Source organism: Colletes latitarsis, chromosome 8 (genome assembly GCF_051014445.1).
Source record: "Colletes latitarsis isolate SP2378_abdomen chromosome 8, iyColLati1, whole genome shotgun sequence".
NCBI classification, from domain to species: Eukaryota; Metazoa; Arthropoda; class Insecta; order Hymenoptera; family Colletidae; genus Colletes; species Colletes latitarsis.
Window position 1 is genome coordinate 28,121,241 of NC_135141.1, and position 13,449 is coordinate 28,134,689.

Below are 13,449 nucleotides of genomic sequence, written 5' to 3' on the forward strand. Positions count from 1 at the left end.
ATAGAATGTTGGGAACTGCTTAAAATAGGTCAAGTTTTATTTTTTTTTTTTTTCTGTTGGTTGTTCTCAACATTGTTCGATATTTTCGAAATACGAAACTTGTATTTTTATCTGTGTGCATCGACACGACGATGAAACTTTATAAATTATCAATTTTCTTAAGTATTCCCTAAGTTATTTCTCATATACGAGTTAATCGATCGCATTGATGGACTACGTAGTCGCACCATCCTAACCTCACATTCTGAAGTTATCCAAGTATCGCCAGTAATTTGTTCATAAATGCAATCGTACACTTTCGACTGTCATTCTTTTCCTGTGCGTATCGATTACACGAAACAGTCGTATCGTCGAGCGTAACGAGAAACCATAATCAATTTTCGAGAATTATTTAATAATTAACCAATCGTCGACAGGATCGTAGAGTATGTTGAGGATTTGTGTCGAAGGCTTTTCGTTCCAGGTTTGTGTACATAGTATAATTCCGTATTCGTTTCTTAGTGAAGAAAAAGTAATAACTGGGCGTATTAGAAAATATTCTCGGGACACGAACGATTAATATAACCGTGAGGCAAACGACGCGAAGAAAGTTATAGCGTACGGTTGGAAATATTCCGATTGCGCTCCGTTGGGAGAATAACCGTTTAAAAGCGTTTTCCAATGTCATGGAGCTCGGGCGTACGTAAGCAGACGAGGATATGGAAAATGATCGATCGATTTTTTCCTGATTGTAACGACGGAGGGCGGACTTTCTGGCTGCGATGAGGTAACGGTTGTCGAAGGCCGAATGAAAGGCAGAATGAAACGTTGACTGCGCTCGCGTGTAGGAAGCTCGAGAATACAGGCCTTGAACCGAGAAAATTATGAATTTTGTGTCTAATTCTATACGAATTCCAGCGTCTAATTGTTGGATGAAACTTGAGACTTTTAGGTTAGAAATGTAGAAACTACTGATCGAAAAATGCAATATATTTTTGCATATGTTTTAAACTGTGGAGGTTATAGGGTTAGACAATAGAAACAGACGCATTTATTTTTAGGTTATGGTTGATATGAAACGTTGACTGCTCTCATGTGTAGGAAGCTTGAGAATACAGGCCTTGAACCGAGGAAATTATGAATTTCTTGTCTAATTCTATACGAATTCCAGCGTCTAATTGTTGGATGAAACTTGAGACTTTTAGGTTAGAAATGTAGAAACTACTGATCGAAAAATGCAATATATTTTTGCATATGTTTTAAACTGTAGAGGTTACAGGGTTAGACAATAGAAACCGATGCATTTATTTTTAGGTTATGTTTGATATGAAACGTTGACTGTGCTCGCGTGTAGGAAGCTCGAGAATATAGGCCTTGAACCGAGGAAATTATGAATTTTGTGTCTAATTCTATACGAATTCCAGCGTCTAATTGTAGGATGAAACTTGAGACTTTTAGGTTAGAAATGTAGAAACTACTGATCGAAAAATGCAATATATTTTTGCATATGTTTTTAACTGTAGAGGTTATAGGATTAGACAATAGAAACCGAGGCATGTACTTTTAGGTTATGTTTGATATGAAACGTTGACTGTGCTCGCGTGTAGGAAGCTCGAGAATACAGGCCTTGAACCGAGGAAATTATGAATTTCTTGTCTAATTCTATACGAATTCCAGCGTCTAATTGTTGGATGAAACTTGAGACTTTTAGGTTAGAAATGTGGAGACTACTGATCGAAAAATGCAATATATTTTTGCATATGTTTTTAACTGTAGAGATTATAGGGTTAGACAATAGAAACCGATGCATTTATTTTTAGGTTATGTTTGATATGAAACGTTGACTGCTCTCATGTGTAGGAAGCTTGAGAATACAGGCCTTGAACCGAGGAAATTATGAATTTCTTGTCTAATTCTATACGAATTCCAGCGTCTAATTGTAGGATGAAACTTGAGACTTTTAGGTTAGAAATGTAGAAACTACTGATCGAAAAATGCAATATATTTTTGCATATGTTTTTAACTGTAGAGGTTATAGGATTAGACAATAGAAACAGACGCATGTACTTTTAGGTTATGCTTGATATGCACGTTTGCCAACATTATACAAATTAAAAACAATTGTAGACTCGTCCAAACCCCGTTGCTTTACCCGTTCCCTATAAAAGTATGAATTTGCATAAAGATCCGTAATTTACTAATGACTGGAGTAATTTTAGTGAAAACGTAATTTACGAACGAAAGACCGATTTCCTTCGTAGAGTGAACGTCGTTCAGGAGCGTTCTTTATGGGTAATTGCAGTGGAGGGGTACCCCACGCAACTGGGACGAGCTGTATGTTTAAAACGATTATAGATAGCAGAAAATGTCACGTGTAAAAATGAAATGTTTATGGACGTGGCATTTTTATGAACTTTCGTGCATCGGTAACGCTTGAAAAGTGCAACTGTATATAACTGTAGAACGTTTGTAGAAAATTGAAATTTTTTAGCCTCCGAAAAATGTATTTCCAACGCCAGATTTATTCAATAATTCGATCCTCGTAAATATTATTTTCTTACAATAATTGAGTAATTACGGAAATATAGAAAAACAGAGGATAAGTGCTTAATGGCCACGCTTGCTTCTGTTCGTAGATAATGATCTTTAATAACTTTTGTGTTGTATCTAATATCCTGGTAATAGTTGTACTCAAGAAAATTGTTACTCCACTCACGCTATAGGTCTGCATCGAGTGAACGCGATGCACTCGTTACTTTTGCCGATAATAATTACGAGAAAGGAATCCTGTCGGTGCGCGATAATTGCGTTGCAAAATGCGCATCGAGGATTGCGTAACGTGGAAGTCACAGACGTCGAAACATAGTTCTCACGTTTAATATACTTATGGGACACGTTCAACGAGCGTTTCGCGCAAAACGAGAAACCCCGCCGTAAACAATCGCAACATTGTATGGAAATTTCTACCTTGTTTCTAATTTTATTTCGAGGTATTCGCCTGCAAACAGTTTCATATTTTTCTACTGTATCATCGATGCAAATCAATCGAAATAATTCTTGATACATCAAAATTTACTTAACATTTAAACCCATTTAAATACAATGCAAATAGTTTAATGTAAACAGTGCTCGATTTAGTTCCATTCGACTGTCGTGTTTTTTGCAATTTTATTTGGATTAGCGAATTGACGTATCTGGAAAAACGTGATGCAGTTGAGGGGATGATTCTCTTAAGATTTAAATAGGTATAATGTAATAAATTGAAAATAGCTGAATATAAACAGTGCTCGATTTAGTTCTATTCGAATGTCGTGTTTTTTGCAATTTTATTTGGATAATCGAATTGACTATCGTATCTGGAGTAAGGTACTGCAGTTGGAGGGATGATTCACTTAAAATTCACTTAAAATTTAAATCCGTATAATGTAATAAATTCAAAACAATTGAATATAAACAGATCTCGATTTAGTTCTATTCGAATGTCGTGTTTTTTGCAATTTTATTTGAATAATCGAATTGGTTATAGTATCTGGAAAAACGTGATGCAGTCGGGGGGATGATTCACTTAAAATTCACTTAAGATTTAAATCCAAATAATGTAATAAAACAACTGAATATAAACAGTACTCGATTTAGTTCTATTTGAATGTCGTGTTTTTTGCAATTTTATTTGGATTAGCGAATTGGCGTATCTGGAGAAACGTGATGCAGTCAGGGGGATGATTCACTTAAGATTTAAATCCATATAATGTAATAAATTGAAAACATCTGAATATAAACAGAGCTCGATTTAGTTCCATTCGACTGTCGTGTTTTTTGCAATTTTATTTGGATAATCGAATTGGCTATTGTATCTGGAGTAAGGTGATGCATTTGGGGGGATAACTCACTTAAGATTCACTTAAAATTTAAATCCATATAATGTAATAAATTGAAAACATCTGAATATAAACAGTGCTCGATTTAGTTCTATTTGAATGTCGTGTTTTTTGCAATTTTATTTGGATAATCGAATTGGCTGTCGTATCTGGAAAAACGTGATGCAGTGGGGGGGGGGGGGAGGGGGGATGATTCACTTAAGATTCACTTAAAATTTAAATCCAAATAATGTAATAAAACAACTGAATATAAACAGTGCTCGATTTAGTTCCATTCGACTGTCGTGTTTTTTGCAATTTTATTTGGATTAGCGAATTGGCGTATCTGGAGAAACGTGATGCAGTGAGGGGGATGATACACTTAAGATTTAAATCCATATAATGTAATAAATTGAAAACATCTGAATATAAACAGAGCTCGATTTAGTTCTATTCGAATGTCGTGTTTTTTGCAATTTTATTTGGGCAATCGAATTGACTATCGTGATGCAGTCGGTGGGGGATGATTCGCTGGAATCCAGCCGCAAGAATGGTCGCTAGAAAGCCGTGGATCCGGTAAACTGAATGCACTTGGGTCGCTGATCGTGGGTATTTTGTTTTTATTTTACAGCCGCCGGAGAACGAGTTGCAGAAAATTGGCGAACGGGTACCCAGCGAACACGAGCTCAGAGTACAAAGGTCTCTGCAGCGACTGAACGTCCCGGACTGGTACAAGAACTCTCCCGCGGCTCGCGATGGTTTCCGGTTAAAGAGGCACTCCGACGCGTCGCAGCACGGAGGATGGCGTGCTCTGGGCTCGAAAACCACTTCCCTCTCGTCCCTTTCGTCGTCTTCCAATAGGCAGCCGACTACAGGTAAATACCATCCCGTTGCGAGATACTGTTCGAGCGACCGGTTTTCCGTCAAAGCAGAGAAACACACTGCACAGGTTGTACCCCACTGTTCCCGCCGCGAAACGAGAAAAAACTGTTATTAAGCGTACAAAATGAATTATTTACAATCCATTGCAGGGAATAAAAGATAGTAAACATAATTAGATGTTGCTGGTTGGGCGTCCAGATCGAGTCAGGCCTCGTGTTAGGAATCTCCCACTTCCGACACCTTCTCGAAGGTTCAATTACAAAAGGTATCGGAGTCGTGTTTGCTGAAGACGTCAAGTTTAGCCTTCGAACGAAATCCTCCGTGCCTTTTGTGTCGTTTGGTCAAATGGATTATAAAATTCACGAAGTAAAAGAGGGCAGCCACGTTGGGGATACGTTCACCGCGCGGCGGGGCTGAAAAGCAATTCGCAGTAAATGGCGCAATGTCGTCGAAACGTGCTTACGCCTCTGCTCGTAAAAAGACAAGGAGCGTCCGAAATTAGCGCGTGGCGGGCAAGAGTGTCGGCCAATTTCATTTGAGCGCGTCTCTGAGCGACGTGGTCGCTGATGTTCGCCGGGCACGACGAGCAACGGTTAATAGGAAGCGGCTAATAAATTTAGCCGGGCACGTTAACTCGATTAATTCGACCCCCGCCGCTCGTCTGGTGCAGCCCAGGGAACATACCGAGCTGATGCACGTCGGGTTACCGCGGAAGGGTTGACTCCGAGGGTGGCTCGGAAACGTTCAAGGACGCTTCTAACGAGAGAAGACAATTTGTCGGGGGGGAGAGCCCTAATTATGAGATTTACGCCCGCCGTCGCGCTATCTGGATTTCATTTCAGGGGTGGACTCGCGATTCTCGACGCTTGGGCCGTTGTCACGCGTACGTGACTTCACTGTTAACGTGGATAACTTCTAAACTGATCAATTTTCAACCTATGAACTTTCATACTTTTTCAAAGAGGGTACAGAGATACGTCGATCGGTGTATAGAAAAGTATGTTTTCTATATAATGGAGTGACCTTGATTTTTTATCGAATACAAAACTTTTTTGCTAATTTTTACTATTGTTATTTCTCGTCGATCGATAGCTAACTTTTATTGGAAAAGTTTTTTTATTCGAGTGTTGGTGTTCGGTGTTCTTCGCGTCTGTGTAAATAATTGTTCGACACGGTTAGTTTTTAATTAAAATTCTTGTCGATCATTTTCCGGAGGAAGATAAGTGTTTCATTTTTTTTTTTTTAAATTATTTAAGATAAACGATAAATGACGATGCATTGTCAGTAACTTATTAGGGTCTAGTTTTAAATAATCCTAGTGTTCGGTAACTATATCAGCGTTGGATAGTTTGTGGGCTTTTATTCCCCCAGCAACCTATCGCTCGACTTACAAAATCGTCGATCAAAGTCTGCTACCGTAATCGATTTCAAAGACGGATCATGTAACGCCACAGGCTGTAAAACGAGTCAAGATTCCAACGTGGTATCGCGGTATCTTATGCCTCAAAGGTGAAACTATAGCGTGTTCTGGAATTCATCGTACAAATTTTGCACATAATTAGACGACAAACTATAAAAATTAATGAATAACTCCGTTGTCGCGTATTTTCTACCGACAAATGGACTGAAGACAGAAGTATTTATTAACACTGTTTGTCTCTTGGTTCTAGATTTTTTCATAATTTATACTATCTCGACCGAATACCATTATTTCGGTCAATTTTATCGAAAGTTTCCCCATCCATTTCTACGTTAGAACGTTATTCGAATTTGTATGTCGCGACTTGGGAAACGATGTCACAGTAAATGAAACATTAGTGTCGGTCATGTGTGCATGACATGCAGTGTGTTAAAGCACAGTTGCATATAACTGTAAATTCCCCAGAAAATTGCTAAACTTTTCGATGGAAAAAAAAAAATTCGAAATCGTTCTAAAAAAATTATTTTTAGTTGCAAGGGTCAATTACAATCACTTTTGGTCATTAGACATACCTCCGAAATCCTACGCATTTTCTAGAAAAAAATTCAAGAAGGTTTGAAATTTTTCGACAAAATTAAAAATTTTCAAATCGTTCTAAAAAAATTATTTTTAGTTGAAGGGGTTAATTACAGTCATTTTTGGTCATTAGACATACCTCCGAAATCCTACGCATTTTCTAGAAAAACATTCAAGAAGGTTTGAAATTTTTCGACAAAATTAAAAATTTTCAAATCGTTCTAAAAAAATTATTTTTAGTTGCAGAGGTTAATTACAATCATTTTTGGTGAATAGACATACCCCCGAAATCCTACGCATTTTCTAGAAAAAAATTCGAGAAGGTTTGAAATTTTTCGACAAAATTAAAAATTTTCAAATCGTTCTAAAAAAAATTATTTTTAGTTGAAGGGGTTAATTACAGTCATTTTTGGTCGATAGACATACCCTCGAAATCATATGCATTTTCGAGAAAAAAATTCGAGAATTTGGACAAATTGCCTTTCTACAGCCGCTACTTTGAACGTTAATAACTTTTTAACGAAGTCTCGATCAACAAATCGGTATTCTTGATTTTCGTCTTATTTTGGCCTCCAGAATCCTCCATTAAAATTTTTCCCAGGGTTGGCCGAACACTCTGTATACAAAAGGGTACAATAAACCTAAACGTAGAAACAGCTATCTTATAACTAGGACTAATGGCTCAACATAGATCTCGCGTGATCTTAACGCTAAATAATGTAAATAATATAGTTTTAAGAATAGTTACTTATACTAGGGGCAAGATTTAATATTTTATATAGAAAAATGGTAACGAAACTACACAAACCATAATTAAATCAAGTTACGTACAGAGGGAGGTTGTTTAGGATCAAGTGGAAGACGTTTTGATCAGAACTGTGACCGTCGACATAGTTATATTCGTTGGTCGTTAAGTTAGTTAACTATTAATGTTTATTATAAGTATATTGGTGAATATAAGACATAGCACACATGGTGTATACACACACACTGACGCGGATATGGCGGGCAATACGAGTTTCAATCTCAGCAATATTTAACAGCTATCATAGACGTTAACGAGCGTTGCCGTTGAATCTGTTTAGGTGCCCTTCTAAGTCCAAGTCCCACGCCACCTGTATTCTCGAGATGGAGCACCAGTCTGCTGAACAGCGCCGGAAGTTCGCCAGCAAGTTCGGCGAGGTCGTCGTTCAATCATCGACAGCCGTACTTGGGATGGCGTTCGCAGGAACGATTAACAAATCCACGAACACCGGCGGAACGTCTTGCTCAGGGTATTCTTCCCCAGTTGCAAGCAGCAAACAAGGTTGGTATCGAAAAGCATTACCCTCCTGCGGTACATTTATAAATACGCAGAAGCGATATTGTTTAGCTTGCACATGGTTAACCTTTATCGAGCAAACATTAGACGCCAGACATTTTGCGCGAAAGGAGCATTAAAGAATAAGTTCGCTGCAGCCGGCGATCAAACCGACACAGTTGGACAATTTTAAACGAAACTGTGGGAACCTGATCACCTGTTCTGAAAGTTCCCTCGAATCTCGACACCTTCTATTCGAAACTTTTTCAATTAAGTAATAACGTACACAGCCGAAGTTACGAGACAGTCGATACGTCGCTCCGAACGCTTTAATTTCTATTTAAAATTCACAAATTCTGTGTCGTTGTAAATACTACTGTGGAATTAAATTACTCCAAGTTTGTTCCATCGAACGAGAATTTGTATAACAATAATAACCACGAGTAATTAAAATACGTATTTCCATTATTTTTTTTGCAAATATACAATTGGAACAGTAAAACAAATTAATATATGTATTATCAAAGCGTTAATATCAGCTCCACTGAGAAAATAATCTTAAAAAAAACTATTTACTGCGAGATATTGACCTTCTCTATTTACAATCATCTAAAACTTAAAATTGAAACAGAATCCAATGCTCCAGAAGTCTTTTTCTTTCGCAATTGTATGTCTTTATGAGTTCTAGCGGATAATACGAAACGTGCAGTCGCGAAAGAGGATAGTTTCGTGGAACACGGTTCGTTTGTAGCGAAATAGGGGAAACGGCGGGCAGTTCAAACCTCTCAGGGGGGGGCGCTTCGGGTAACAGTCAATTTGTCGCGGGTTGCAAAGGCCACGAGACGCCAGGACGAGGATTTCTGCCAGAATTTCTAATTATAGAAACCTCGGAGCATTTGCGCGCTGTCTGCGCAAATTAAAAATAAATTGGACAAAGAGGAAAGCAAGGAGAACGTGGGCGGGGCCGGGGGTCAGTCATGGCCGCGACCAGTTCGAGGCCAAACTCTGCTTTCCGAATTTTCGAACGGATTTCGAACGGACAGCGACGCCGGGCTGCGAACGATACATCAGCGTTCCATTATATTATTTTATTTGTACCTTTAAGCTTTAATTATGTTCCCGGTTCTGGGCTGCTTCCGGTTCGATTTACTCCGACTCTGAGTTCTCTTGGGCGGAAGCAAAATATACGTAGCTAGTTTTGATAGAACCTTTCATCGATCAGTTTGTTTGCAAAGTATTCCTGGCGGCGATGGGTCGAAATACTTAAATATTATTTTTGAAATTGTTTATTTCACTTCCGCTTAACTTTCGATTTGAACAGTCCCCCCGTTACGTTTACCACGGGGAATCTAGATTTATTATGTAGTGTTTAATAAGGTATAATCGCTGAAAGAGACACAGTGAAAATTGTGGATGACGTTAATTTCGAAGAGTGGTATTTTTTTATGGGAAAATGGCAACTCTGACGGACGGTATAACATATTGTGCGAGAAATAAATTAGCTGTGTACTCGAGTTTGCCCCGAGGTGTTTACCGTATCTAAATATTTTAAAAGACCCCGCACACTGTGACCCCCTTAAGACTTTAAACGAACGGGGAGCTCTGTATCAAACCCCATGTGTCAGGAAGAATGATTCAGCTCCACATGCTTCTACAAAAACTATTAACCGCCTGTCGTCACTTGTGAAAGGCAGTAATAATTTAGAAAAAAATTAATATGGCCTTAGGATGACGTCTCCGTTAATAGAGAAAGTAGAGTTTCGGCGAAATTGAAAAGTTTCAAATCGCTCCAAAAAAATTATTTTCAATTGCGGGAGTCAATTACAAGCATTTTTGGTGGAGAGACATACCCCCGAAATCCTACGCGTTTTCGAGAAAAAAAATCATTACCGAAACTTTCACGTCTGACCATACCGTTGAGGTGTTTCACTGAAATTTAATGCCTATCTTTAAAACGTCATAACTCCTGAACGGATTGGACGATTTTGAAGTTTCAAAAAGCAAACTACGCGTATTTTAATGTAGAATATGTAGAGATTTCAAAAATATTCGAAAAGTTGATCTTTGACCCCGTAAACTGAGAAAAACCCAATAAAAGTGGTCCCATTTTCAAAGAGCCATAACTCCTACAATTGTGAATATATTTCAATGAAACTTTTTTCTAAAGTAATGCTCATGGATACCTACAAAATAGTATTACACAATTTTTTTGTACGGCGTCAAACAAAATTAGTAAAAATCAAACACGCAATTTTAAGAGAAATCGACAGGAGATAGGTGCCTAAATTTTTCGGTGAAAAAGAAAATTTCAAATCGTTTCGAAAAAATTATTGTTAGTTGCAGGGGTTAATCGTAATCATTTTTGGTCAATAGACATACCCTCGAAATCCTACCCATTTTCAAGAAAAAAATTCGAGAAGGTGTGAAGTTTTCCGACAAAATTAAAAAATTTCAAATCGTTCTAAAAAAAATATTGTTAGTTGCAGGGGTTAATTGTAATCACTTTTGGTCATTAGACATACCCTCGAAATCCTACCCACTTTCGAGAAAAAAATTCGAGTAGATACTGAAATTTTTACACGAAATTAAAAAATTTCAAATCATATTAAAAAAATTATATTTAGTTACAGGGGTCAATTACAATTATTTTTAGTCGATATGCATATCCTCGAAATCCAGCTCACTTTCTTGGAAAAAATTCTTTAGTGAAAATGTAATATGTGGTCAGAAAAGTTACCCTGAAATTTCGAGCGTATGTTTAAAATATAGCAACTCCTGAACGGATTAGAGGATTTCAATATTTCAAAATGCAAGGAATGCGTACTAATGGTGCTCTGGAGCCCCAGAAGAATGGGCGGAATTTCCATTTTGAACCGTCTTCCTACGATCTTTCTCAGTTCCTCTACTTTGTAAAGCAGCGCCACAACAAAAAATGGCGGTAGAACTTGCGAGCTCCGGAGCTTAGTTTGTGCGGGGCTAACGTTGAAATAAAACTGTCGTTCTCTTCAACAGCAGCAACAGCAGCAGCAACAACAGCAGCAGCAGCAGCAGCAGCAGCAGCAGCAGCAGACAACGAATCAGCAGCTAGAAGTAAGGAACTCGATAAAGGAAGTAACCTCGGCCATTGTGCATTACGTGCAAAGCGGTCAGGAGGTTGCTGGAGGTGGCAGGCTGTCGCCTCGCCCTCGACCCGAAGACTGGGACGACAGGGGCGGAGCAAGGTCAACCAGCCCCAGAGGTGAGCACTAAACAACCCATGCCAAAAAACATCCCACCACCACCACCACACCATCACCACTTTTACTCTCTACGAGAAAGGTAATTTTGAGTTTTCCATCTTGATGTGTTCTCTATGTCTCTGCATCCGCTCCGCGGCCTAGACGCCTTCTCTTCTTCTGTTTGTCTCTGATATACACACAGCATACTATCTATCTCATCTCCGACGGAATGTTTGTAAAATAAGTTTCATATACATCTTCTTTCTCTCTGTTGTTCTACTCCGTCTCTGTCGCTAGTCGAAAGCACCTACCAGTTCGCTGTCTCTGTTCGTCGTTCTGTTTACTAACGAAAATCGCTTTCAAAGACCGACCACCACCCCGCCCATTCAGCGAACCCGGCCTTTCACGATGGCAAAACTAGTATCCTCGTACACGCCAGGGCTCTCCCCCATTCATTCTGCGAATGCTGCACTTGAACGTGCTCGCAATACCGTCCGTATCTTTTCAGAGTATCACAGTCCCTTCGTTTACGCGCGGGTACATCGCTGTGTTCCTTCTCGTTCCGAGATCCACCCGATTCCGTCGATGACCCCGAATAATCGTGTGAATTGACGCTACCAGAAACCTTCGAGTGGCGTTATCGGATATATCCGGTTCTATTATTATATTTTAAGCACGAATTATTTGTGATTTGCAACGCTTTGTTATTCGATAATGAGAAGTGCAGCAGCTGCATTGGGCGCGGTCAAGTTTAGGTCTGGGTTGGCTTTATTATATTATCTGTTGTTTACATCTACACCTCTCTATCGGTGTTTTTAATCGATACCAGTCCATTAACGTTAAATAAAAAACAAACAATCACACATTTCGAATTACTTCAAATTCGAACGATCGATTTACGGACTCGTGCAAGTTTGCAGGCCCCCCTCAGAGGTCTATCCAGGGAAAGCTCCCATGGATGATAAGAAATTTATAGGAACCACTGCTCTCTAACGGAGGACCTCCCCTGCGATCGTCGGTGGTTTGTCAAGCGAAATACACCGGTTCCTGAAGTGCGTGTAACAACCTTGACACCAAATCGTATTTCCAGACCGTAGGTATTCGCTCGAGGTCGAAACCCGGGGAGAGCGCAAGAGAAACGGTCGCTCCGACGCGAAAGGGCAGAGAGGAAGGATCCTCCTCGGGACTGTTTCTCGCGACTCTGTCCCGACCTCCTCCTAAGCTCGTCTTCGCCTCTACCTTCGTCTTTAATCGCGAGAGTCTCGCCGAAAGTATGCAGAGGCGACTGGTTGCTATTTCGATAGCCTTGCGGCCCCTGCGGTCGCCGTGGCACCGAAATAGATCACCCTGAAGTTTAAATCGCCACCCCTCTGTCTCCGTACGCTTTTCGGTGCGGGCGAACTTACCACTCGGGACGACCTTAAGACGAAATTAAAACAAACATCGAGAGAACAGCGTTGAAGATAACACGTGGCTGGGGGCTGGTCACTTCGCGACGCTCGTCGATGCCATCGACGCGTTCGCTCCCCTTACCTGGAATGGTCTGGAACGGCGCCTGATACCGCCTGGCGAACGCTCGAATGAATAGTTTTGCATTAAACTTGTCCCTGGTGCGCACGGAAAGTGTATATTTTAATGCGTAAAGTTTGTTCATATTTTCGCATACATCGAAACAGTCGGAGAGCCTGCGATCACACGACAATCTCACCCAACACGTTGCTAGATCTGCTATTCCAGAAAAGAGAATACGTAGCTTCTCGTCGTTTGCATTCGGTAAACGTGGGCCTGGGAACAGAAAAGCTAAACGTTCCGGATTCCGTCTGACCCCGCGAAAGGGTTAAAAAGTATACGAGACTGTCGATAGAGCCTGCGTTCGTTCTATATTCGGCGTGCTCCCGGGTAGGGATCGACGCTACCCACATGTGGATCACCGGACAGTGAACGGTGTTCGGATTTCGAAGCTTTGTCTCGCTATCGAGCATTTTACTAACTGTGCTGTGACGTGCGATCTGTCACTAACGTGTGCCCGTATGCCGATATCCGATCTGCACATTTTCGTGCCTGTAACGTCAGCTTGTTTGCGTTTTAATTTTTTTTTTTTTTTTTTTTTTTATTATTGTAATTAATATTTTCCGTATTAGAGCTTCACTAATACGAATTAATCGCTGTGCCGCGCGTCGCCTCGACAGAGAACTTATCGATCGACGCCTCGGGTGT

At 39.9% G+C, this 13,449-nt stretch overlaps 1 protein-coding gene across 7 annotated transcripts in view; it reads left to right on the forward strand.

The window, feature by feature from the left end:
- Positions 1-13,449, forward strand: part of LOC143344550 (uncharacterized) — a 111,058-nt gene that overhangs the window by 73,862 nt on the left and 23,747 nt on the right. For 5 of the 7 annotated variants that reach the window (XM_076770695.1, XM_076770698.1, XM_076770699.1 and 2 more), the window contains exons 7-9: positions 4,468-4,711; positions 7,800-8,020; positions 11,027-11,252. In XM_076770695.1, coding sequence (XP_076626810.1) covers positions 4,468-4,711; positions 7,800-8,020; positions 11,027-11,252 — 691 coding nt within the window. The remainder of the gene's footprint in view (positions 1-4,467; positions 4,712-7,799; positions 8,021-11,026; positions 11,253-13,449) is intronic. The other 2 variants (XM_076770696.1, XM_076770697.1) reach the window with 2 other exon arrangements.